Source organism: Nannobrachium achirus (genome assembly GCF_963921795.1).
Source record: "Nannobrachium achirus genome assembly, chromosome: 1".
In the NCBI taxonomy this organism is placed as follows: domain Eukaryota; kingdom Metazoa; phylum Chordata; class Actinopteri; order Myctophiformes; family Myctophidae; genus Nannobrachium; species Nannobrachium achirus.
Genome location: NC_137810.1, coordinates 78,518,353 through 78,546,058, shown reverse-complemented (window position 1 = coordinate 78,546,058; position 27,706 = coordinate 78,518,353). Strand labels below are relative to the sequence as shown.

The following is a 27,706-nucleotide window of genomic DNA, read 5'->3' as shown; positions in this document are numbered from 1 at the left end:
AACAAAGCCATCTATAATTACAATGAATAAGCATAAACATAGTTCACATGAAATGTTGTGGTAACTAAGGGTGATATATGTAGTATATAAACAGATTTACAAATAAAAGACAAATAATGTTGAGGTCACTTCCTAATTTTCTGTGATACGTCCCGCCCTCTGTTTTCAGACTGTCTTTAGAGACACCACGTGACGTACAGGGCATGTCATAACCTATAAAAGATATTTCACTTTCAAAAAAGATGTTGGGTCATTTTATCACGAGTATACTCGGGATCAGCGTTAAATGAGTTAATGCATGAGGGGGCATGCATATTTTCTCTCTTTCTTTCTTTCTTTCTTTCTTTCTTTCTTTCTTTCTTTTTTATTTATTTATTATTATTCATGAAAAAACACAGCCCCCTCAACTATTAGGAGAGCAGTATGATGAATCTATAGTCACTGTGGGTTTGTATAGGACAGGGCTCCAGACTAACTTTTTTCACCAACGTCCCAGGACCGTACCAAAATACAAATGTAACCGTCCCCAAATGAATGTAATACTTCCCAAAAATACTATTAATGTAAATTCATGTATTATAATAATATATGCATTATTATTATTAGCCTATTATTATCATTGTTGTTGTTGTTGGTGAAATTGGCTTGCAATCCGTTCTGCTTTAATACTGTCATTTGGAGCTTAAAGGGGGAGGGGGGGTGTCTGTCTGTCTGTCTGTCTGTCTGTCTGTCTGACTGAGAACGAGGCATTATCAGCGCTCTGACATAACGGGACGTCACAGAAGAGGCGTGGTCCCGAAGTAGAGGGTGTAGAGAGAGAAACTGATCATAACTTAAAATGTGCCTATGTCTTTTATTTATTTATTTATTTTAAATGTATTTGGACATCCTTACGAGAGTCTTTGAGAGATAGGCGTCATTATTTAGATAAGAAAATGTTGCTGCTACCCTCCTTTAAATATCACTGATCAGATGGCCAAGGCATGGCCCATATCTGAATGGCTGGTTCAGATAGGGATCTCCATGTATGGGCATAATATATATAGAAATTATTTTATTAGGAATAACCCCTTGAGATGTATCATCTCGTTTTCGAGGAGCTCCCACAGATTTACAAACATCACACATTTTATACATATACACATAGTAGAAAGAGATATCTGCAATAGAGCAGAAAGCCCGCAACACTCCTAAATAGATGAAGTCTTTTTGGTGCGAGAGAGGGCGAGATCATTTAGCGACCTACAACCGGGTCGCGACGTGGTCGGTAGTTTTCAGCGACCGGGTCGCAAAATCGAGCGACCGGGTCGCTAAATGGAGCGACCGGGTCGCTAAATCACCGACCGCGGCACTAAAGCGAGCGACCGGGTCGCTAAATGGAGCGACCGGGTCGCTAAATCACCGACCGCGGCACTAAAGCGAGCGACCGGGTCGCTAAATCGACCGACTGGGACGCTAATTCCATCGACCGGGACGCTAATTCCACCGACTGGGACGCTAATCCAGCGACCGGGTAGGTAAATCCACCGACCGGTGGTCGCTTCCACCGACCTACTAACCCTAACCCTAACCCTAACCCTAAACCTAACCTCAGTAACCTTACCTCAGTTAGGCTAACCTGCCACGCAACCTCCCGACCGTTACCTCAGTTAGGCTAACCTGCCACGCAACCTCCCGACCGGGTCGCAAAATCACCGACCGCGTCGCTAAATCACCGACCGCGTCGCTAAAGCGAGCGACCGGGTCGCTAAATCGACCGACTGGGGCGCAAAATCTTCCGACCGGGTCGCTAAATCTACCGACCTAAAACTGCAGGCAGGTCGGTAGATTTAGCGACCGGGTCGGTCGATTTAGCGGCGCGGTCGGTGATTTAGCGACCCGGTCGGTCGATTTAGTGACCCGGTCGCTGAAAACTACCGACCACGTCGCGACCCGGTTGTAGGTCGCTAAATGATCTCGCTCCTACTGGTGCACGGCTCAAAATAACATGAGACACAGAAGAAGTTGCCAGCACTCAAGGAATGTCCTTTTCACATGTTTTATTTACCTCTATGGACAGGAGCAAGCGTACACGTTTTGACCTACGTTTGCTCCTGTCCATAGAGGTAAATAAAACATGTGAAAAGGAAATTAATTGAGTGCGAGCAACTTCTTCTGTGTTACATATACACATAGAACGTTCACATATAGTTAAGACAACATCATCAAGACAGAGAGACAACAACAAAAAATACTAAAACAAGACAAAGCAAAACAAAACATACTACAAAACAAAACAAAAAAGGACAACACTTAGGAAAGTAATACAAAAGTACAGAGCACGCGATGGATCATTTGGGTATATAGTTATATAAGGTAAAGTTCTTGACTGAATGTGAGCAGGTAAAATGTATTATATGTTGTGATGTCATGGGAACCACTCTAACAGATTCCATTTTATGCCCATATGCAGTATGGAGATCCCTGATGTCATCAATATTAAAGGTATATTCAGTGATTGTATTTCATTCAAATAAAAATATAATTGGTACATCTTCCATTCATTCTCCTCACCAGAATGTGTGCTGACCATATAAGGACTTCCACCATGGCCCGTGTTACGAGGATAGCTAGATTCGGTTTTCAGAGGTGGCCAGCCAGTCCTCGACCAATCAGGGTAGAGTATGGCCGTAGTTATGTTATGATGTTTAGTTATGATGGTCAAAATAAAAGTTTTCAGAACCACAGTCGCTCTGCTAAATGCTTAGATTGTAAACTACTGAACTCGTAAAATGCGACAGTCTCGTAGTAAATCAGTATCATACATATCCTGAAGCTGGAGACGTAGGCCTTCCGATATTCAGTGATTGGGTCTAATGATCAAAATGAGAACATTATAATGGTGTAAAAAATCTATAAAAAACTAAACATTTCCACGCTGTAAGGCCAGTAAGGGACAAGATGACCCCCGGCCACTTTCATTATCACTGAATACACCTTTAAGCCCATATCTAACAGGACTTCATACGGGAATGCCCATATATGGATGAAGACAGCCCATATCTGTGCGGCTGGTTCAAGGGATCTCCATGTATGGGCATAAAATGGATGTACTATGTACAGTACATTGATCTCCATATATGGGTAACTGGTCCGATATACATCACTGGCCAGATGGCCAAGAATTGGCACAACCTCTCCCTTTAGGGCGAGGTTGCATGTCGCCCTGAGGCGTCTTACTAGTTATGTATGCCTGGTTGTCAGGTGGGTGGTGACCCAGCTGAAGTTGTTGAATGGTAAAAAGGGGAGGGGATGATATGATGATGTCATTATGTCAGTGTTTTTCATTCAGATCGGATCAGAGGCTTTCAGGAAGAAGCCAACAATGCACAGGGTTAGCATATTATAACCCCACCTGGTGGTCTATTAGAGTAATGTTAACTCCATAGACACACAACAGAAAAAGATTAAAACTATGACACAACCTCTTTAAAATGTTGAATACTTTTACCACTGCACGCATGTAGTCATTCACACACACACACACACACACACACACACACACACACACACACACACACACACACACACACACACACACACACACACACACACACACAAACACTCTGAAGATATACTTCAGTGTGCTTTTAACAACATTAAACCTGGTGTTTATATATTGGGCACATGAAAAAGTTAAAATAACCGATCTATAAACCCCCAAACAAATTAAAAAGGGAATCTATTCCAACTTTCCTTATTAAATTTTTTTATTTGCAATGATAGCGATAATAGCCAATATACAAGCTCTGAACATGGTGCATCATGACACGTTGTGAGCTTGTAGATCAGAAGATATAAAATATGATTAAAGGGGATATGATGGACCAAAGTCAAGTTTCCTTACTCTTTGTGCACGGTTTTAGTAGATCTACAAGCTCACAGTGTGTTGCATCGTGACATACCTGATCACTCATCATTGTATGTGTGTGTGTGTGTGTGTGTGTGTGTGTGTGTGTGTGTGTGTGTGTGTGTGTGTGTGTGTGTGTGTGTGTGTGTGTGTGTGTGTGTGTGTGTGTTTGTGTGTTTGGTCTTATATCCATAGCGTGATATCAGTCAATTTGACGAGACTATTCTGCAACTTTGAAAAGCCACCAGGGAGAGAGACAGACAGGCTTGAAGAAAAAGACAGGACTGTGATAAACTTCAGGACTACTGACCCGAGATCCTTCAGTTTACAATGTGGACTCTGCAGTCCAACACAGAGACGCTTAACGCCTGCATCTTGCAGCTTGTTACCCCGCAGGTCCAGGTGTGTCAGACTGGAGGAGCTGCAGCTGAGAACTGAGACCAGATCTTCACAACATCTCTCTGTGAGTTCACAGTTCTGCAAACTGAATGGAGATGAACACATGGAAATGTTATTCTGTCTTTGGTCAAGTCCATGTTATTTGCAAAAGACATTTCATACCAGATAAAATGTAAATCCCATAACATTTAGGACCTCCCCACCACGCACGCACACACGCACGCACGCACGCACGCACGCACGCACGCACGCACGCACGCACGCACGCACGCACACACACACAATAACCTAGTTTCATCATTACATCACATCAGTGGTGGAAGAAGAACTCTGACTTCATTTCTATCAATTATCACCCCATGAAGCCTTGAATGAATGAAGATTTTTTTTCCTCACTCTTAAGCCAATAATTTGATGATAGAGCCTTGTCCAAGGTGGTTTACAATGATTCTGCATCGTGTTGATTTCGTAGACCAAAACTATGATGAAAAATGCTTGTTGACTACCTGTTTTTCACTGACAAAAAAATAAAAAACAAATTAAAACTAATCTAATATAACTAAAAATAAGACTAAATATACTGACAATTTTGTCAACAAATAAAAACTAAAATGTGAGGGAGGGACTAGTGGAGAAGAGATCCAGTAGAACTAAAGGACAGGTAATTTTATGTTTGGTTATGTTCGGGTGTTAGGCTCTGAAAATAGCAGATCTACAAGCTTACAACGCGAGGGATAGTGAATGCATTTTCCGGCAGCAGCACCTGTGCCGACAACCTAGGTGGGGTTGGCGATAGGGTCTTTCTGTGTGGAGTTTGCATGTTCTCCCCGTGTCTCCTTGGGTATATGCCCTCACACAAAAACATGCAGTAGTCCTGGTTTCTATAATACCTCCCCCTAGCCAGCCAGGTGCTCCCCAACCTCCCTAGCGTGGCAGGGGGAGAGCGAGGGAACCAGGACTACAGGTTAGGTAGTTGGCCCCCGGGTGAGAAAAAATGGGTTGCAAAAATGTGGGATAAAATATATATATAAAAAAAAAAGAAGTGCCGACAAGCCATGCAATGATTCCTATGCCGCAGCAATTATTCCTAATCCGTGGCACAGTGAGGGGGGAGGGGGGAGGGACTCTCTCTGAGGGAGGGAGAGAAATAGATAGATTGAGAGAGAGGGAGCGACCTGAGGGGCGCAACAGAGCAGCATCATGTCCCAGCCAGCAGTCAGTATAGGGCCTATGTCAGTGTTTTCCACCAGCCACAGTGAGAGAGCGTAAAATGAAACCAAACCACGGGTCCATTTGGTTTCATTTTAGGCCTACCCTCACAAGAGTTAAAAGATCCATATTATAGGTTGTCAACTCATTTAGCTGGGGACCACCTGGAAGGCGACCGCCATTGGTCCTTGCTCTTTCTGCCTCAAGGACCCCAACCACCTCAGCCGGTCCTATCCATTTTACGCACATAGTTACCTGTTTTGTGCGCGGGTCCATTTGGTTGTGTGTGTGTGTGTGTGCGTGCGTGCGTGCGTGCGTGCGTGCGTGCGTGCGTGCATGCGTGCGTGCGTGCATGCGTATATGCGTGTGCAGGAATGATCAAGTATCCCTCACTGCATCGTGCAGAACGGGGGCGTGGCGGGATCACTTACGGCCTGTACCATAGACTAGGCCTGTACCATAGACTAGGCCTGTACCATAGACTAGGCCTGTACCATAGACTAGGCCTATACCATAGACTAGGCCTGTACCATAGACTAGCTTGTACCATAGACTAGGCCTGTACCATAGACTAGGCCTGTACCATAGACTAGGCCTGTACCATAGACTAGGCCTGTACCATAGACTAGGCCTGTACCATAGACTAGGCCCAGTGGCGTAAATATGGAGGTGCAGCTGGTACAGCCGCACCAGGGCCCACACACACAGGGGCCCATGAAGGAAGAGGAAAAAAAAAAGAAAAAAAAATCTGTCTGCGCGACCACACTTGGTAATACGGTAATGACGTTCGGCGGTGGAATGCATCTGCGCGGCCGCAACAAGTATTACGGTAATGGGTTTAGGTGCTGAGTAGCTGCCTAGGCTAGGCCCTAGCTGGTGGAGTGCCGAGTGAATGATAATTTGTCCAATCATCCTTTGAGACCTGTCAGCTGTGTGTCAATCAGTCAGGATGGGTCGTGTCTATTTAATGTGCAGCACTGAAAGGCTTGCATTGTAGACCTAGTGTTCTATTTATTTGGTCATGTCAGAGCCCTGGTCATGTTTATAGGCCTATTTAAAAAAAAGGTGCGCACCAAGCAACATATCCAGGTCCTCCCCTGAAGCCCCAAAGACACCCGAAAATGACTTAATAAAGGTAACCCGTTTTAGTTGACTTTATACCCAAAAATACCCATTTTGGCCGACCTTATAACCGGAAATACACAATTTTTCGCGGCGCCGCTGTGCGGCGCCAAATGTCTCCTAGCTTTGTGCTCCCCCTAGTGGGGACAGAGTTAGGCGCCAGTGCTTACTGCAATGATATTGTTTATGTCCTTTGTACATTCTTGTACTTCTGCTTATGTGGACATAAATAAACATTTCAAATGTCACTTGCGCTTGTGTATATAGGGGTGGGTGGGTTGGGTTGGGGGGCCCACAACAAATATCTGCACCAGGGCCTATCACAATGTTGTTACGCCACTGACTAGGCCTGTACGGCCCGCTCCTCCCACATCCGGCGGTTGTGACTGACGTTACAAAATATGATGTTGTGATTGGCTTTTGGCTTTGAATTGCTCTTCAAACCTTTATTGAACACGGAAACTAACATTTACAAAAAAATATAATATTTCTTAATAATGGAAAATTACTTTTAATAATAAATATCAGCCTATTGCATTCTTATTGCAGAAATTCCTCTTAAAACATTATTGAACACTGATAACATTACAAAAAAAGAAAACGTTTCATAATAATGAAAAATAACTTTTAATAATATCAGTGGCGACCCCCCCTGAGCAGCGGCGGTCAGCGAGAGGCACCCCGGTGGAGACCCCGGTGGAGGGTCGCCAGCGGCGGCGACTCACGGGTGGTCCGCCGCCATGTAGCCGTCTCTAAAAAAAGACTGGGCACCGGTGGCAGAAAACAGCCGATCTACAAGCCCACAAAGCGTTGCGCTTGGTTTCAGGGACTCGTGGAGGGTGGGAGCTCGAAACACTATACGGCCTACAATGGGAGGAACGGGACGTCACGGGACGTCCCGCTCCTCCCACATCCCGCCATGCCCCCGTTCTGCACTCTGCAGTGAGGGGCTTCTCGGAATGATTGGTGCATGGGAGCAACAGAGAGAGAGAGAGAGAGGGGGAGAAGAGAGAGAGAGAGAGAGAGAGAGAGAGAGAGAGAGAGAGAGAGAGAGAGAGAGAGAGAGAGAGAGAGAGAGAGAGAGAGAGAGGAAAACATTGTGTTGATCAAGTAATAATCATGATTGTTAGATGTAAAATCTTATCATTCTCTTGTCCACTTTCATCCTGTTATTCCTATTATAGGCTTGACATTATAGACACAATTGTTAACTGTTAAATATTTCAAAGGTTTTCACATTTTCAAATTCCCCGAATAGTGAAATAGCTGATCTACAAGCTTACAACGCGCCTTGAGCTTGTAGATTGGCTATTTTCACTATTTGTCAGGCAAAAAAAATACAAAAGTTTTGGCTTCGGGAAAAAAAGAAGAAAAAAGAAAAATACTCATTACCCAGAATGTCCAAAATCACTCTTCTGTTGTTTTTCCTCACAATGACTTGAAAACATTCAGTAATGGCAGATCTACAAGCTTTGAAGCCCAGCATCACAACATGTTGTGACTTTGTAGATCTGCTATTTTAAAATAGCCAAAGTATAAAGTAGGATTTAACAGTACTTGAGTAAATGCACTTAATTATTATTATTATTTGATTTATTTATTTAATAATTCAGCCTTTCTCCACTGGACCAATCTGCAACATAGATTTACAAGCCAAAGAAAAGACACCAGGGAGAGAGACAGACAGGCTTGAAGAAAAAGACAGGACTGTGATAAACTTCAGGACTACTGACCCGAGATCCTCCAGTTTACAATGTGCACTCTGCAGTCCAACACAGAGACGCTTAACGCCTGCATCTTGCAGCTTGTTACTGTCCAGGTGCAGGTGTGTCAGACTGGAGGAGCTGCAGCTGAGAACTGAGACCAGATCTTCACAACATCTCTCTGTGAGTTCACACAGCACCAAGCTGAATGGAGATGAACACATGGAAATGTTATTCTGTCTTTGGTCAAGTCCATGATATATGCAAAAGACATTTCATACCAGATAAAATGTAAATTCCATAACATTTAGGACCTCCCCACCATGCACGCACGCACACACACACACACACACACACACACACACACACACACACACACACACACACACACACACACACACACACACACACACACACACACACACCCTATAACCTAGTACCCCCCCCTCCCCACACACACACACACACACACACACACACACACACACACACACACACACACACACACACACACACACACACACACACACACACACACACACATTTGAAATGTTTATCTATGACCAATTGATGAAGCATCTGAGTTGTTTGTTTTGTTTGCAAGGGTCTTCTAAAAACTCCTCCAATTTTATTCTATTTAGGGCTGACTTTAGTCACAGAGGATCGTGCACACTCGCAGATTTTCTTTTCACACGACAACTCTTTCAAGAGTAGGGGCAAAAATAACCATTTTGGGCATTGAATGTTTTTGCCACATACACAATTAGTGGGACAATAAAATGACCAGAAACGCAATGGGCTAGATGACTATAACAGGTCTGTAACTCTGAGAGTGTACAAATAGAACCAAATGGACCCTATGGGTACATGTGGTTCCATGTGTAGACTCTCAGAGTTATGGTGGTCCTTACAAATAAAACATTTGATACCCACTAGTAGTAATGGACTTCTAATGTGCCATAGTGACGTAGTAAATCAGTGTCATACATATTCTGAAAAAAACCTGGAGATTGATATTCAGTAATTGGGTAATATGATCAAAATAAGAACATTACCAGTAAGACTCCCTAATCGGGAGATAAGCGACCGTAGGTGGCTTATCTCCACAAATAGGGCAAAAATGTGTTTTTCCAAAATCTTCCTGATCCATGTTGATGACATGAGTGTAGACATGCTGTGTAGTGATATTCGTGATTTTAGGGCAAAAACTGTAGGAGCAGTGTCCAAAAATGTGTTTTAAAAATCGGCCTGAAGGTGGCGCTAGAATAGGGCCATGTGAGAAATGAGGGGTGGGGTCTCCGCGTTGCCTTGGCGGACGAATAGGTACCGGCCCCGGCTCTCCCGGACGCTCCTAGCCCGAATAATGGTGTGTAAAAAAGAAAATCTCAAATTTGCCACAGACAAGGCCAAGTCTTGTCATGGACACATTTGTCCAACTATGGACATATTGATGATCCCTGTTGATGGATGGAGATGGTTGTACAATGTTCTGCTTATTAACCCTTGTATAATGATGAGGAGATGAAGGCAAGGTGCAACAACTGACCAAACATGACCAACATGTTTCAATTCACTGACAAGTTTCATCATTACATCACATCAGTGGTGGAAGAAGAACTCTGACTTCATTTCTATCAATTATCACCCCATGAAGCCTTGAATGAATGGAGATTTTTTCCTCACTCCTAAGCCAATAATTTAATGATAGAGCCTTATCCAAGGTGGTTTACAATGATTCTGCATCGTGTTGATTTCATAGACCAAAACTATGATGAAAAATGCTTGTCGACTACCTTTTTTTCACTGACAAAAACAAAATAAAAAACAAATGAAAACGAATCTAAGATGACTAAAACTAAGACTAAATATACTGACAATTTTGTCAACAAATAAAAACTAAAATGTGAGGGAGGGACTAGTGGAGAAGAGATCCAGTAGAACTAAAGGACAGGTAATTTTATGTTTGGTTATGTTCAGGTGTTAGGCTCTGAAAATAGCAGATGTACAAGCTCACAAAGCGAGCGATAGCGAATGCATTTTCCGGCAGCAGCACCTGCCGCGACGTCGCCAGAAGTGCCGACAACAGCAATGCAATGATTCCTATGCCGCAGCAATTATAATCCGTGGCACAGCGAGGGGGGAGGGGGGAGGGGGGAGGGACTCTCTCTGAGGGAGGGAGAGAGATAGATTGAGAGAGAGGGAGCGACCTGAGGGGCGCAACAGAGCAGCATCATGTCCCAGCCAGCAGTCAGTATAGGGCCTATATGTCAGTGTTTTCCACCAGCCACAGTGAGAGAGCTAAAATGAAACCAAACCACGGGTCCATTTGGTTTCATTTTAGGCCTACCCTCACAAGAGTTAAAAGATCCATATTATAGGTTGTCAACTCATTTAGCTGGGGACCACCTGGAAGGCGACCGCCATTGGTCCTTGCTCTTTCTGCCTCAAGATCCCCCACCACCTCAGCCGGTCCTATCCATTTTACGCACATAGATACCTGTTTTGCGCGCGGGTCCATTTTGTTTAATTTTACGCTCTCAAGAGTTAAAGATCTATAATATAAGGCACTATTTGCGAAAAATAAACCATCAATTTTCTTTTTTCCTAAATGATCCAAAGGTCCTCCTCAATCGAATTCATGCATGTGTTTCATGTTTCAACGCATATCTTCTTCATTATTCATCGTTTCTCTGCGCCGTCATGCGTAAATCTCGGTCCAGCATTCTGGATAAATATTATTCACCACCACGTCAGGTTTAATAACCAAAGAACAAACATATAGCCCACATAATGCTTTAATGACCCGTTTAAGTACCCTAAACTTTAATCAGTGGTGCTTTGGGGTTTTCTTTTCAGGGGGGACGGTCATTTATTGACGTCAGATGCACGCCTTTAGATGTGTGCGCCTACATGTGCGCATGGATCAAGTAAATACATGGATATTATAGATCTTTAACTCTAGAGAAACTTAATGTTTGCTTTGAACGAATCTTAAACAGTATAGCCTATGAGGTCACGCGCACAACGTCACACATACAGTCACTGCTGGAAACCTACAGTAGCCTAGGTGTTGAAGTATATACAGATATGTATCCACTTTATCCAGAGTCTGTCTTGCCACATTAATAGCGCAAATGTGTGTTTTATAAACAAGCACAATTCTGACTATATGAACTCAAATGTGTTGGATTTAAATAGGGCTTCATATCACTTTGTTTGGATCAAAGCCAATAATCACCCACTTTGCGATAATTGTCCTATTTAAAAGATACTTTACAATCAGTTTTAGCAGTATAAGAAACTATAGGCCTATATGCAACTCTTTAATTAAGTTGATCAATTAATCAAAGCTTTATAGGCTTTGGCTTTGGGTAGCTCACCGAAAATAGCAGATCTGCAAAAAGCATGTTGTGTAGACCCACCAGTTGTGAGCTTGTAGATCGGCTATTTTTTGCTGATTGGCGGGGGGTTCTGGGGTCTATCTTGCTATCAAATGATATCGTCGGCCCAAACGCACAACGCACGGCTGGCTGGCTGGCTGGCTGGCTGGCTGGCTGGCTGGCTGTGTGGGGACTGAACTGGACCCTGTCCTGCTGTCTATAGGCTACTTTCCTGTGTGTCTTTGACCTACCAACCACAGCAGCCTACCACACACACACTCCCTGAGTAGGTCTGTTATTGAGCTGGCCAGTAACAGTAACACATTGTCCTTTTTCTTGGACCATTATTCAATCATACATGTATTTTGCATATTGTCTTTCATGTATGATGAGGGCATCATGAGCCTACTCAAAAAGGTTGGCCAGTTCTATTCTCTCTCTCTCTCTCTCTCTCTCTCTCTCTCTCTCTCTCTCTCTCTCTCTCTCTCTCTCTCTCTCTCTCTCTCTGTCTCTCAGCGTGCATGCATGCTTCAAATAAACGCATACTCTCTGTATTCTCACTTTCACTTACGTAGATGATCTACAAGCTCACAACGCATCACAGCGCAACGCCTTGTGAGTTGTGAACTAGGAGATCAGATATTTTTGAAGAAATTCTAATATTTAAGGAACTAGGAAAAATAACAAAATCATCCGTGTGCAACTTGGAGCTCTCCAAATGGCCACATTATGTGCATGCACTGTGCAATAATAAAACAGCAGGGGTGTCCATAATAGTCCACTTCATGCTTACAGTTGAAGCCTTAGAAGACGTCCATGAGTTGAGATCGCACAGCTGTCCAGTCTGGTCTGGACTAATACGAAATTGTGTGCGTAATGATGCTGGCACTGTTATTAATAAAATGTGAACCGTGCAAGCGTGTGCGCACGGGGGGGGGGGGGGGGGGGGGGAGTGGCAGACAAAGCTCCGTTGGCGGTCTGTCCGGCTGTGCCACGGATTAGGAATCATTGCCTCTGCAGTTATGGCGACGCCGCGGCAGGCGCCGGTGCCGGAAAGAGCTCCACAACGTGTAGTCGTGCTGCAACTCGTTGTGAGCTTGCAGACCGACTATCTTCAGCAACGAAGTGTAAAATCAGCCATTATACTTATGATCATACTTATGATCAAGGCCTGCCAAAATACATTTTAGTTGACAAATAAACTGTTGATTTATACGACTAAATAGAATAAAAGTAAAATATTTCAGATAACTGAAATATGACTACAACAAATTAAAAAAGACTGTGATTAAAACTACGTCAACATTTCGCCACGTACCTACGCACGCACGCACGCACGCACGCACGCACGCACGCACGCACGCACGCACGCACGCACACACACACACACACACACACACACACACACACACACACACACACACACACACACACACACACACTTTGAAATGTTTATCTATGACCATGAACAGAAGTACAAGGATGCCTCGTACAAAGGACATAAAACACTGCCAGTGCAATCAGACAATATGAAAGACCAGCCAGTTACAAAATAGACAGAAGAACATTGTTACATACATTATACTGTTAGGGTTTGGCATAGTTTTACTGAGGTTAGGGTAGGGTAAAGGTTAGGGTTAAGGTTAGGGTTAAGGTGGCTGCACACTAGCAGATCGGGGCATTTAAAGACCCATCAGAGTATCGGTCTGGCTGCGTCTGGATCGGAGAAGATTGTCGGGCATAAATGTTGTCTAGTGTGAGGGTTCAAAAATCCAATCTTAACCTTGCCCAATTGCTCACAGGACGATCGGGAACAGCAAGCCTATTTTAAAACATGTTTGATGTTTTTCTGGATCACTACTGGTATGGAACAGCAGCAGGGGACCGAGATAGAGACAGCCGCTGTTCAGACGATTGATGCCACAGCCTGTTGATCTCTCCCTCTCTCTCTCTCTCTCTCTCTCCCTCTCTCTCTCTCTCTCTCTCTCTCTAAACGCTACCAGTCAATGGGAAGAGATTGTTGACAACAATCAACAATTTTTCCATTGTGCAATGGTGTTGAGTAGGGATGTTAATCGACGCATTATTGGCGAATCGACGCGTCGCGGCCGAAAATCAACGCGTCGATCGACTTTTTTCACTTTTTTTTTTGCTAAGCAGCAGCTGAGAGGAGAGCACAACGGCGCATTACTTTAAGCAACACAATGTATACAGCTGCACCCATCAGAACTTGCATCAAAGCCCTAATAATAATTATAATAAATAATTGCTCTTCCTTGCGTTAGCATGGAGTCTGTTCTTTAGAGACTAGAAGCGGAGTTACAAAGTCCATGGAACGTAGTGGGGGCGCTTAGGCTAGCGCACCCCAGGCTAGTGTATCAAATGTGGAGCAGTGTCTGACGACAGTCCACGGGTGTGTCGCATTAACGTGTATTTTGCGATCATCGCACACGACGGCGACGCTGCCATTAACAAGCGAGCTTTCGTGTCAAGCATGCATGCAGAGGCAGGAGGTAAACAAAAGCATCCAGTCCATAGAGTTGATACAGTCAGGCAAGTCAGCGCGCCCTGCTATGACGCGCGCATGAGCCCGGTCCAGCAGTGTTTCTCAACCAGTAGTCCGCGGACCTGACTAGCGCCGCATGCATGCGAATGCACAACACAGGGACAGGCATGCACTCGTCTCCGACACAGACACACACACACACACACACACACACACGGTCCTCTCACATATGGAAAACATTAACGCTTATAACGTTTTTGAACGATTAAAACCTTTTTTGGGGGAAAAACTTTTGAAAAATAAAAAAATATATATATTTTTTGATTTTTCGACTCGTACTTTTTGAGTCGCGGTGAGCGTGAGTCGATCGACGCGTCGATTTTCGATTTTTTTTTCACATCCCTAGTGTTGAGCGGATAACATTAATGTGTTTGTATGACGTGTGCGTGGCGTCCGTGCGTGTGCACACGCGTGTGTGTGTGTGTTGCAAGGCGCAGTTCAGAAGGACAGCCGATGGCATTTTGTATTCATTATATATTATATTGTGTGTGTGCGCACGCATGAAGTGCGAGCGCGCGCGAACACACACACCTAACTGACCACAGCCGCCCCCCACGCACACATATACACACAACTCCCCCCCCCCCCCCCCCCCCCCCTTGTGACGCCCCTGACCACATTAACCCAGGCACTCAATAGCCGTGGACCTCCAGCTGATTATAATGTTTTGCCAAGGTCCCCCGTTCTTTACTAATCTTAGACTTTCTCACTCCAAGTAACCCCAAATTAAAATGTAGTTTTTCCCTCCATCATGTTTTGAAAATAGCAGATCTACAAGCTCACATTCTGTTGCATCACAAGTTGCGACACACCACTCGTAAAGGACTATTCACACCAATGGCGTGATGCATGTGTGAACGCACACGTCCTATTCATTTCCAATGGAGGCTTGCGAGACAGTCCGTCTAGTGCAATATGGCACCAATATGACAAATGTCACGCTGAACGCACACATCAGACTGACTGGCAAGGACAGATTTAATTTGAATGAAGTTCATCTCAACCGACTTTATTTAAATCTTGTGTGTGCGTGAGCTCTTGAAGCCAATGAAAGCAGCGCTGCTCTGCGTGTAGGTGTGGCTGTGGGAAATGACAGGGAAGTGATCCGACAGAGTGACTGTCAATCAACAACAGCCGTCGCGGACTGGAGGCGCACAGAATGTGTTCCTATGTGTGTTTTTTTTGGTGTGAACAACACTGTGTGTGTGTGTGTGTGTGTGTGTGTGTGTGTGTGTGTGTGTGTGTGTGTGTGTGTGTGTGTGTGTGTGTGTGTGCGTGTGTGTATTAGTGTGTGTATTTGTTGGTCTCATATCCATAGCGTGATAAGGGTAAATTTTACTGGACCAATCTGCAACATAGAAAAGCCACCAGGGAGAGAGACAGACAGGCTTGAAGAAAAAGACAGGACTGTGATAAACTTCAGGACTACTGACCTGAGATCCTTCAGTTTACAATGTGGACTCTGCAGTCCAACACAGAGACGCTTAACGCCTGCATCTTGCAGGTTGTTACCCCACAGGTCCAGGTGTGTCAGACTGGAGGAGCTGCAGCTGAGAACTGAGGCCAGATCTTCACAACATCTCTCTGTGAGTCCACAGTCCTTCAAACTGAATGGAGATGAACACATAACATGGAAATAACATGCAAATGTTATTATGTCTTATTAACTGTCTTTGGTCAACCCCATTTTATTTGTGCAACACATTTCATAACAGATAAACTGAGTGGGCTTCATATTAGAATTATATTTACAAATAAACAGATTTAGTCTGTTTTAGTGCTGCCACCACCTCATCCAACCACAACCAAATCACAGCTGTTTTAACGCAACAATTAATTATTACCATTTTAGTTTATCGTGATGCAACATTTTGTGAGCTTGTAGTAGAGGGTAGCATGGGTCTTCCAGGACCCGATTACCCGAGACCCGAACCGAGAACCGAGCCGGTTCCCTCAGGGAAGGGTAGGGTATGTATGGTCTAATTGCCTCGGGTCTGTTCAAAATGCATTTACCTGCAAGGATCCGAGAGGACCCGAGCTTTAAAAAATATACTGTGTATTTACCCTTCAACTTTAAAATATATATTGTTTTTAATGAGACATGCATTATAATTACGCTCCCAAATCCATATTATCGTCTGTTCTTGCATATAGAGCATCGCAGTGGGTGTGGTTTACTGGTGACACTAAACAATCTCCCATTCATTTCCTCATAGACTTTCACGAAAATATTTATAACAATTATGTTAAGCCTAGAACCAAGCCATCCAGGATGTCAGTGAATCATGACCATGAAACCTTTGTTTCTGCAAAAAGAAACATTTGAAAATCGCTAAACAAAGAGTTTTTATTAAATGTAGTTTATTAAATAATTAAATATACAAATATATCGGAGCAGCCGAGAAGGAGGAGTGAAGTTTTATGATGCGAGCTGTGGAGTCGTGGACACTGACTGGACAGTAACACTGGACTGTCACTGGACAGGTTTGTGTTTGTTGTGGATCATGTCACAGTGATTGTTGACTGAGCTGAAGATGTAACTTGTCCTGCATGACGCACGCATGCAACCCTCTGCATTAGCGCTCGCCTCCGGGTACAGTACGCTCTGTCTACGACCAGTCTTAAAGTAATGTTGAAAAATAAACTAAATATAGCATCAGACACAGTTCGGGCCACAGACCCGGCCAGATCTGGTCCATTTTCCCCGGCTCCATTTTAGGGTCGCATACAATTTAATTTGTCTCCGTTGTGGACCAGATCTTGGTGCCATTTCGGTCTGGTTCTAGTGAATCTGTTTTTTTTTTCTCTGGCCATTCGGTTCGGTTCAAATATCCCGGTTCCGTTTTGGCTCGGCTCAATTTTTTGGACCCGTGCTACCCTCTAGCTTGTAGATCTGCTTATTTCCAAAGATTTTTATACATTTTGAAAACTGGTGAAATGGGACTTTCTGCGTAATGAGTACTTTATTTTAAGCCTATGTTGATGCCTATACTTTTGTGCTCAAATTTCGAATACCAGACTTGTACTTAAAGTACTTATGACATGGAAAAAATCTGATTAGCTAATAAGATTGATGATTTCACGCAGCACCCGGGACGTATTTTATATTATATGTTATTATCCCGGTCACATTCATAATGTAACTCTCATACTGTACTCTGTACTGTATTGACTGTCCCTACAGCTCCTCCCACCACAGAGAGAAGTGAAGTGGTTTGTCTGTCCCTGCTCCCCTCGCTCGCACTGAACCAGGAAATGGCTTTACATGAAAATGTATTTTATTTCTAAATCTGTGCATATAAAATATATGTCCCTCGTTTACATCAATATTGTTCATGTGGAGTAGGCCTAGTCTGTTTATCCTAATTTGTTGAAATTATGAAAATCGCTAATCTATTATTTAGCACCCTGGATTACCGCCGCTGACCGCAAGGCTACAGCCAGGAGAAGCGACACCGTGAAGGAATGCTCTCAGACCAATGGTAGGTTTGTGTTTATTGTTTGCTTGGATGTTATAAATGAAGAGTTTGTTCACGAATGTATAAGTATGCATGTTTGTGCATGTGTGTCAATCTTTGCTATGTGTGTGTGTGTGTGTGTGTGTGTGTGTGTGTGTGTGTGTGTGTGTGTGTGTGTGTGTGTGTGTGTGTGTGTGTTGTGTATTACATCCATTTCAAGCAAACAATAATACAAACACAACCCTGACCATTGGGCATGTATTCCTCGACACAAAGAGCGTCTTGAAGGAGCTCTGATGAGCCCTGGCCAGCAAGGCTGCTCTGAGATGCACTGAGCCTGGGCTAAGTTCATGATGTCATTGGTGGACAGGCTGTCAGACCCAGTGTGCAAAATGAACAAAGCCATCTATAATTACAATGAATAAGCATAAACATAGTTCACATGAAATGTTGTGGTAACTAGAAGGGTGATATATGTAGTATATAAACAGATTTACAAATAAAAGACAAATAATGTTGAGGTCACTTCCTAATTTTCTGTGATATGTCCCACCCTCTGTTTTCAGACTGTGTTTAGAGACACCACGTGACGTACAGGGCATGTCATAACCTATAAAATATATTTATTATTATTTAGCACCCTGGATTACCGCCGCTGACCGCAAGGCTACAGCCAGGAGAAGTGACACCTTTCAAAAAAGATGTTGGGTCATTTTATCGTGTACGCAGGCTTTTGTTAACACCCCAGAACGTTTTTAAGTTGCTCGATTCTGTATTTAGATATTTGATGTTCATTTAATTCTATTAATTCTATTACAAACCCATTGTAACTTCAAACTTTGTTTTAATAATGTTAGATTTGTCGGAAACACCCGTCCTCGGTTTGGTGACTCATACTGCCTTCCTAATGCATGAGGGGCCATGCATGTTTTCTCTCTTTCTTTCTTTTTTATTTATTCATTATTATTCATGAAAAAACACAGCCCCCTCAACTATTAGGAGAGCAGTATGAGACACAAAAACCAATGACAGGTGTTTTCGATTAATCTGTAGTCACTGTGGGTTTGAATAGGAAAGGGCTTTAGACTACCTTTTTTCACCAACGTCCCAGGACCGTACCAAAATACAAATGTAACCGTCCCCAAATGAATGTAATACTTCCCAAAAATATTATTGATGTAAAGTAATTTATTATAATAATATATGTATTATTATTATTATTAGCCTATTATTATCATTGTTGTTGGTGGTGAAATTGGCTTGCAATCCGTTCTACATTAATACTGTCATTTGTAGCTTAAAGGGGGTGTCTGTCTGTCTGTCTGTCTGTCTGTCTGTCTGTCTGTCTGTCTGTCTGACTGAGAACGAGGCATTATCAACGCTCTGACATAACGGGACGTCACAGAAGAGGCGTGGTCCCGAAGTAGAGGGAAGTAGAGGCTGTAGAGAGAGAGAAACTGATCATAACTTAAAATGTGCCTATGTCTTTTATTTATTTATTTAACATTTATTTGGACATCCTTACGAGGGAGAGATAGGCGTCATTATTTAGATAAGGAAATGTTGCTGCTACCCTCCTTTAAATATCACTGGCCAGATGGCCAAGGCACGGCCCATATCTGAGTGGCTGGTTCAGATAGGGATCTCCATGTATGGGCATAATATATATAGAAATTATTTTATTAGGAATAACCCCTTGAGATGTATCATCTCGTTTTCGAGGAGTTCCCACAGATGTACAAATATCATACATTTTATACATAAAGTATACACATAGTAGAAAGAGATATCTGCAATAAAGCAGAAAGCCCGCAAAACACTCCTAATTAGATGAAGTCTTTTTGGTGCACGGCTCAAAATAACATGAGACACAGAAGAAGTTGCCAGCACTCAAGGAATTTCCTTTTCACATGTTTTATTTACTTCTATGGACAGGAGCAAACGTACACGTTTTGACCTACGTTTGCTCCTGTCCATAGAGGTAAATAAAACATGTGAAAAGGAAATTAATTGAGTGCGAGCAACTTCTTCTGTGTTACATATACACATAGAACGTTCACATATAGTTAAGACAACATCATCAAGACAGAGAGACAACAACAACAAAAAAAAACAAGACAAAGCAAAACAAAACATACTACAAAACATAACAAAAACATAAAAAAAAAAACACTTAGAAAGGACAACACTTAGTGTGTGTGCGTGCGTGCGTGCGTGCGTGCGTGCGTGCGTGCGTGCGTGCGTGCGTGCGTGCGTGCGCGTGTGTGTGTGTGTGTTTGGTCTTATATCCATAGCGTGATATCAGTCAATTTAACCAACCCTTTGCCAGCCAACTTAAAATATGAATGTGCGCTAATAACACCAGGAAATAGCTATATTTTATCATCATGATGGGGTCTAATTTAATTGTTTTCAAAGCCATGATGATATTCCATACCACAAAATGACCACTAGAGTGAGCCATCGTAACACTAAAACCATAGACTGTAGAACAAGGCATGTATAAAGCCATGTGTAAAGGATGGGAAAGTGACGTCGCTCCGTTGACTCACAATGGGAGCCCCGCGGGCTGCCATTTGAGCTCAATCCTGTTCAATTCGTGCTTGAATGTCTAAAACCACCATCGGTATGGGCACCGGAACGTATACAGACGCCACACAGAAAGTTTCCGAATCAAAATCCGACCTAGTGAAGCTGCGTAAGGGTCGGATGGTTTGCATTGAGCCTAACGGCTATAGCAGAAGCTAATGTAAACAGGAAGGCCTGGTTTAGTAGTGACGTCATAATCGTATCCTTTTTTTTCACGGTGTACGTGTTGTTACCAGACGAAGGTAAGCTAACCGTTTCGCTCCGTCTATTAACCCAAATAAAAGCTTAAACAATGCTTTTATATAAAAGTTGATTAAAGTCGCTTGGCAGGGAAGTCCATAGTGACATAGTCGACCTCAAAGTCAACCGGCGCTGATCTTTTTTAACTGGACCAATCTGCAACTTTGAAAAGCCACCAGGGAGAGAGAAAGACAGGCTTGAAGAAAAAGACAGGACTGTGATAAACTTCAGGACTACTGACCTGAGATCCTCCAGTTTACAGTGTGGACTCTGCAGTCCAACACAGAGACGCTTAACGCCTGCATCTTGCAGCTTGTTAACGTCCAGGTCCAGGTGTGTCATACTGGAGGAGCTGCAGCTGAGAACTGAGACCAGATCTTCACAACATCTCTCTGTGAGTCCACAGTTATACAAGCTGAATGGAGATGAACACATGGAAATGTTATTCTGTCTTATTAACTGTCCCTGGTCAAGTCCATTTGATTTGTGCAACACATTTCATAACAGATACACTCAGTGTGCTTCATATTAAAATATCCATGAATAACCACAAACACTCATAAAGCATTTATAAACCACAAATCCGCAGATCATCAATCATACAACATTTCACAGACACATGCACATGCACATGCACATGCACATGCACATGCAAACGCACACGCACACACAAAACACACACACACACACACACACACACACACACACACACACACACACACACACACACACACACACACACACACACACACACAAAAAGAAAATTATATTCGAATATAAAAATATATATATTCAAAGGCCATGACTTCAACTGATTAATTGTGATTAATTAATTACAGAAAATTAACACGATTAAAAAAATTAACGCATTTTAATCGCACTTAGTTTTTGCACCACAGAACCTTCCGTTTCGGGCATACCGATCATAGCGATGCACCAACCAAGAAGAGACAACAAACGCAAAGGGAGAAGTAGCCGATCAGAGCGCTTTGCTTGGCCCAGTGGATGCGACATTTAGATTTAAAAAACTCACTTGTTGATTCACTCGTACAACAAAATGTGTTTTACTTGAAAAAAATGCTTCTCAGGTCAAATATCGATGTGCGATTAAAATGCGATTAATTGCGATTAATTAATCACAGAGCGTGTAATTAATTAGATTAAAATGTTTAATCGCATCCCAGCCCTAAATTATATATAAAATAAATCTGGCCACACACTGTTTAGTTGTATTAATGAAACATAACTCTCGGAAACACACCGTTGTACTCTAGGAGTATAGCTCTCGACCACAAACCCTGTACTAAGTATAGCTCTCTCATCACACAGGTTGTTGTTATGCGACGCTGTTAACGTTAGCTTGATAGCTTCACCCTCTGACTCTCTGTGAGTTTCCCTTGCTATGAAGGCAGGAACGAGGCCATCATATCATTGTCTCCACGGCATTACCAGGCTAAGAATGTTTTAATCCACGTTGAAATCATGATCATCTCAGGGATACACAGACTGTAGTGAATGTTATACTGAAACATGTGACCTATAGAATAATGTTGCCCAACTCCTGTGAGACACAGTATGGTCACATAATTCTATAAGTCACAGGCTAATGTGAAACACATTTTGGCATTTAGAGAGCTTTAGAGTGACAGCGTGCGTGCTGCTTGGATCCAATACAAATATTATTGTGTATGTTTTTATAACTTAATTGTTAACAGTTAACTATGAAAACCGGCACATCTTGTCCGCGTATCTCTGTCTGTAGGTTACGCCTGACACTGTGGTTCCCCTGACACATCACTGTGATGTCAGGGGAACCACTCTTAAAGGAGGAGTAGCAGGGACATTTCCTTATCTAAGTAATGACGTCTATCTCTCAAAGACCACCGTAAGGATCCCAAATAAATTTAAAATAAATAAATACATAAAAGACATAGGTACATTTGAAGTTAAAATCAGTTTCTCCCTCTACACCCTCTACTTCCCTCTACTTCGGGACCACGCCTCTTCTGTGACGTCCCGTTAAGTCAGAGCATAGATAATGCCTCTGCTCGTTCTCAGTCAGACAGATAGACAGTCAGACAGACAGACAGACAGACAGACAGACAGACCGTCACCCCCTCCCCTCTGCTGCAGGACTCTGCAGTCTGTACTGATAGAGTGAACGATTGGTGTGACATAATTGTTTAATGTTCTGATTGTGTGTACTTTACTTCAAGTAGTAGCAGAGATACATTGCACTTTGCAGACTGTTTGATTGCGTGACTGTTTGTGCTTGCCGCTCGCCCGGACATGTCCGCATGTGTAAAGTAACTATAAGGACGATGATACATGAAAGAAGAAGAAGAAGTATTGTATTCAAGTACAATGTTGAGGTATACTTTACTTGGATATTTCCAATTTTCTATACTTTTACTTCTACTCCACTACATCTCAGAGGCAAATATAGTACTTTTACGCCATTAAAATAATTTGAAAGCTTTAGTTACTACAGAAATAAATTATAATAGGATATTATAAAACATACATTAACCACTTTAGCCCTATTTTATACCTTGACTGTTTGAAAATAGCCGATCTGGCCAGATGGCAAAGAATTGGCACAACCTCACCCTTTAGGGCGAGGTCGCATGTCGCCCTGAGTCGTCTTACCAGTAAATCGTTTTGTGTATTGTCCCTGTCAAATAAACATATATAAATATATCAGTAGCAACATCTAAAATGACAAACATGCTTTTAGTCTAGTAAATCTAGGGAAAAAATACACTCAGGTTGGACAAAATTGTATTATTTAGTTTTTCAACTGATTCTGTTAGGAAATTAGGTCTACTAGCCAGGATAAAAAATCTACCATGATCTGCTCACTGCAAATACCCACAGTGGCCAAATCAAGTTGGGCTCCCATCGACTTTCTATACTGGAGGAAAATACCCAGAAAAATCATGTTAGATTTGTCGAAAACACCCGTCCTTGGTTTTGGTGACTCATACTGCCCTCCTAATGCATGAGGGGCCATGTTTTCGCTCTTTCTTTCTTTTTTATTATTTATTTATTATTAACCATGAAAAAAACACAGCCCCCTCAACTAGAGAAGTATGAGACACAAAACGTGTTTTCGATTAATCTATAGTCACTGTGGGTTTGTATCCACCTGTTTCCGCGGGAGTTTACTGGAGATTATTTGGACCTGTTTGCACCACACTTCCGGTTTAACAGCAGACATACAAGCTCACGTTGCGTCGCAGATGCAACCCATTGTGAGCTTGTAAATCACACTCGGCTGCGGCGCCGGAAGCTCGGTACAGCGTCTGCGCAATGCACTATGGGGCATTGGAAACTCGTGGATAGGAAAGGGCTTCAGACTAACTTTTTTTACCAACGTCCCAGGACCGTACCAAAACACAAATGTAACCGTCCCCAAATGAATGTAATACTTCCCAAAAATATTATTGATGTAAATTCATGTATTATAATAATATACGTATTATTATTACTAGAAGCTGGGCCGCCCTTCGGGCGGCCCAGCGTCTAGTCGGCGACCTGGCCAACTCGGAACAATGTAAATAGGGAATGAATGCCCCGCCCTTTAATGCAAACCCCATTATACCTGTTTTTTACCTGGTCATAGGACCCGTTTTGACCATCTGTCTGCCTGTGTCCATTTATGCCCATATATGGAGATATTTGTATCTGTCTGTCTGTCTGTCGGCGTCCATTTTATGTCCATATATCACTGCAGTTATAGTTCTGGGTCCATTTTATGCCCATGCATATATGGAGATATCTGTCTATCTGCGTCCATTTTATGCCCATATATGGAGTATCTGTCTGTGCCTCCAACTGTGTTGCAGACACAGTGCCGGTTCCCCCTTTAATGCAAACCTCATTATACCTGTTGTCATAGGACCCGTTTTGAACATCTGTTTGCCTGTGTCCATTTATGCCCATATATGGAGATATCTGTATCTGTCTGTCTGTCTGTCTGTCTCTCTGTCGGCGTCCATTTTATGTCCATATATGGAGATCACTGCAGTTATAGTTCTGGGTCCATTGTATGCCCATATATGGAGATATCTGTCTATCTGCGTCCATTTTATGCCCATATATGGAGTATCTGTCTGTGCCTCCAACTGTGTTGCAGACACAGTGCCGGTTCCCCCTTTAATGCAAACCTCATTATACCTGTTGTCATAGGACCCGTTTTGAACATCTGTTTGCCTGTGTCCATTTATGCCCATATATGGAGATATCTGTATCTGTCTGTCTGTCTGTCTGTCGGCATCCATTTTATGTCCATATATGGAGATCACTGCAGTTATAGTTCTGGGTCCATTTTATGCCCATATATGGAGATATCTGTCTATCTGCGTCCATTTTATGCCCATATATGGAGTATCTGTCTGTGCCTCCAATCTGTCTGTCTGTCTGTCTGTCTGTCGGCGTCCATTTTATGTCCATATATGGAGATCACTGCAGTTATAGTTCTGGGTCCATTTTATGCCCATATATGGAGATATCTGTCTATCTGCGTCCATTTTATGCCCATATATGGAGTATCTGTCTGTGCCTCCAACTGTGTTGCAGACACAGTGCCGGTTCCCCCTTTAATGCAAACCTCATTATACCTGTTGTCATAGGACCCGTTTTGAACATCTGTTTGCCTGTGTCCATTTATGCCCATATATGGAGATATCTGTATCTGTCTGTCTGTCTGTCTGTCGGCGTCCATTTTATGTCCATATATGGAGATCACTGCAGTTATAGTTCTGGGTCCATTTTATGCCCATATATGGAGATATCTGTCTATCTGCGTCCATTTTATGCCCATATATGGAGTATCTGTCTGTGCCTCCAACTGTGTTGCAGACACAGTGCCGGTTCCCCCTTTAATGCAAACCTCATTATACCTGTTGTCATAGGACCCGTTTTGAACATCTGTTTGCCTGTGTCCATTTATGCCCATATATGGAGATATCTGTATCTGTCTGTCTGCGTCCATTTTATGCCCGTATATGGAGATCTTTGACCATCTGTTTGCCTCTGTCCATTTATGTCCATATATGGAGATATCTGGCTATCTGCGTCCATTTTATGCCCATATATGGATATATGGAGATCACTGCAGTTATAGTTCTGGGTCCATTTTATGCCCATATATGGAGATATCTGTCTATCTGCGTCCATTTTATGCCCATATATGGAGTATCTGTCTGTGCCTCCAATCTGTCTGTCTGTCTGTCTGTCTGTCTGTCTGTCGGCGTCCATTTTATGTCCATATATGGAGATCACTGCAGTTATAGTTCTGGGTCCATTTTATGCTCATATATGGAGATATCTGTCTATCTGCGTCCATTTTATGCCCATATATGGAGTATCTGTCTGTGCCTCCAACTGTGTTGCAGACACAGTGCCGGTTCCCCCTTTAATGCAAACCTCATTATACCTGTTGTCATAGGACCCGTTTTGAACATCTGTTTGCCTGTGTCCATTTATGCCCATATATGGAGATATCTGTATCTGTCTGTCTGTCTGTCTGTCGGCGTCCATTTTATGTCCATATATGGAGATCACTGCAGTTATAGTTCTGGGTCCATTTTATGCCCATATATGGAGATATCTGTCTATCTGCGTCCATTTTATGCCCATATATGGAGTATCTGTCTGTGCCTCCAACTGTGTTGCAGACACAGTGCCGGTTCCCCCTTTAATGCAAACCTCATTATACCTGTTGTCATAGGACCCGTTTTGAACATCTGTTTGCCTGTGTCCATTTATGCCCATATATGGAGATATCTGTATCTGTCTGTCTGCGTCCATTTTATGCCCATATATGGAGATCTTTGACCATCTGTTTGCCTCTGTCCATTTATGTCCATATATGGAGATATCTGGCTATCTGCGTCCATTTTATGCCCATATATGGATAAATGGAGATCACTGCAGTTATAGTTCTGGGTCCATTTTATGCCCATATATGGAGATATCTGTCTATGGAGAACGCGCGTGCCCGTGGGACGAACGGTTCTCGAGATACGCGGATTACCTACATACATACACACTCACAGATATTTTTTGTTGACTCATGTGGCGTACATGATGTCAGAGCCTTTTATGAAGTGATGTCACAATGAGTCAGAGCTTTCGCCGATTTCCTCAGAAACAGCCTGATGTCAACAATCAACCCCGCATAAGGAGATTCCGAACGTTTCGCGCCGGTTCGGGAAAACCGCGCGTCGGGTCGGGTCGAGACCCGGCACTGCACTCCGTGCCGCGGCGGGGAACGCGCGTGCCGAATCTGAAGCCGGTGGGACGAACGGTTCTCGAGATACGCGGATTACAAACACACACACGCACGCAGAGACTTCTCGCATTTATAGATAGATTATTGGCCTATTATTATCATTGTTGTTGGTGGTGAAATTGGCAATCCGTTCTACTTTAATACTGTCATTTGTAGCTTAAAGGGGGAGGGTGTCTGTCTGTCTGTCTGTCTGTCTGTCTGTCTGTCTGTCTGTCTGACTGAGAACGAGGCATTATCAACGCTCTGACATAACGGGACGTCACAGAAGAGGCGTGGTCCCGAAGTAGAGGGAAGTAGAGGGTGTAGAGAGAGAAACTGATCATAACTTAAAATGTGCCTATGTCTTTTATTTATTTATTTATTTTAAATGTATTTGGACATCCTTACAGGGGTCTTTGAGAGATAGGCGTCATTATTTAGATAAGGAAATGTTGCTGCTACACTCCTTTAAATATCACTGGTCAGATGGCCAAGGCATGGCCCATATCTGAGTGGCTGGTTCAGATAGGGATCTCCATGTATGGGCATAATATACCGTATATAGAAATTATTTTATTAGGAATAACCCCTTGAGATGTATCATCTCGTTTTCGAGGAGCTCCCACAGATTTACAAACATCATACATTTTATACATATACACATAGTAGAAAGAGATATCTGCAATAGAGCAGAAAGCCCGCAAAACACTCCTAATTAGATTAAGTCTTTTTGGTGCACGGCTCAAAATAACATGAGACACAGAAGAAGTTGCCAGCACTCAAGGAATTTCCTTTTCACATGTTTTATTTACCTCTATGGACAGGAGCAAACGTACACGTTTTGACATACGTTTGCTCCTGTCCATAGAGGTAA

At 42.9% G+C, this 27,706-nt stretch overlaps 1 protein-coding gene across 1 annotated transcript in view; it reads right to left on the bottom strand.

Annotated features, from left to right (window-relative positions):
- Positions 1–7,483: 7,483 nt before the first annotated feature.
- The window catches only part of LOC308290019 (ribonuclease inhibitor-like), a gene marked incomplete at both ends in the record, with an annotated part of 51,657 nt that continues 31,434 nt past the window's right edge, over positions 7,484–27,706 (bottom strand). Inside the window, 4 exons of the mRNA XM_080731796.1 lie at positions 7,484–7,556; positions 8,353–8,526; positions 15,702–15,875; positions 20,797–20,970. Coding sequence (XP_080587922.1) covers positions 7,484–7,556; positions 8,353–8,526; positions 15,702–15,875; positions 20,797–20,970 — 595 coding nt within the window. The remainder of the gene's footprint in view (positions 7,557–8,352; positions 8,527–15,701; positions 15,876–20,796; positions 20,971–27,706) is intronic.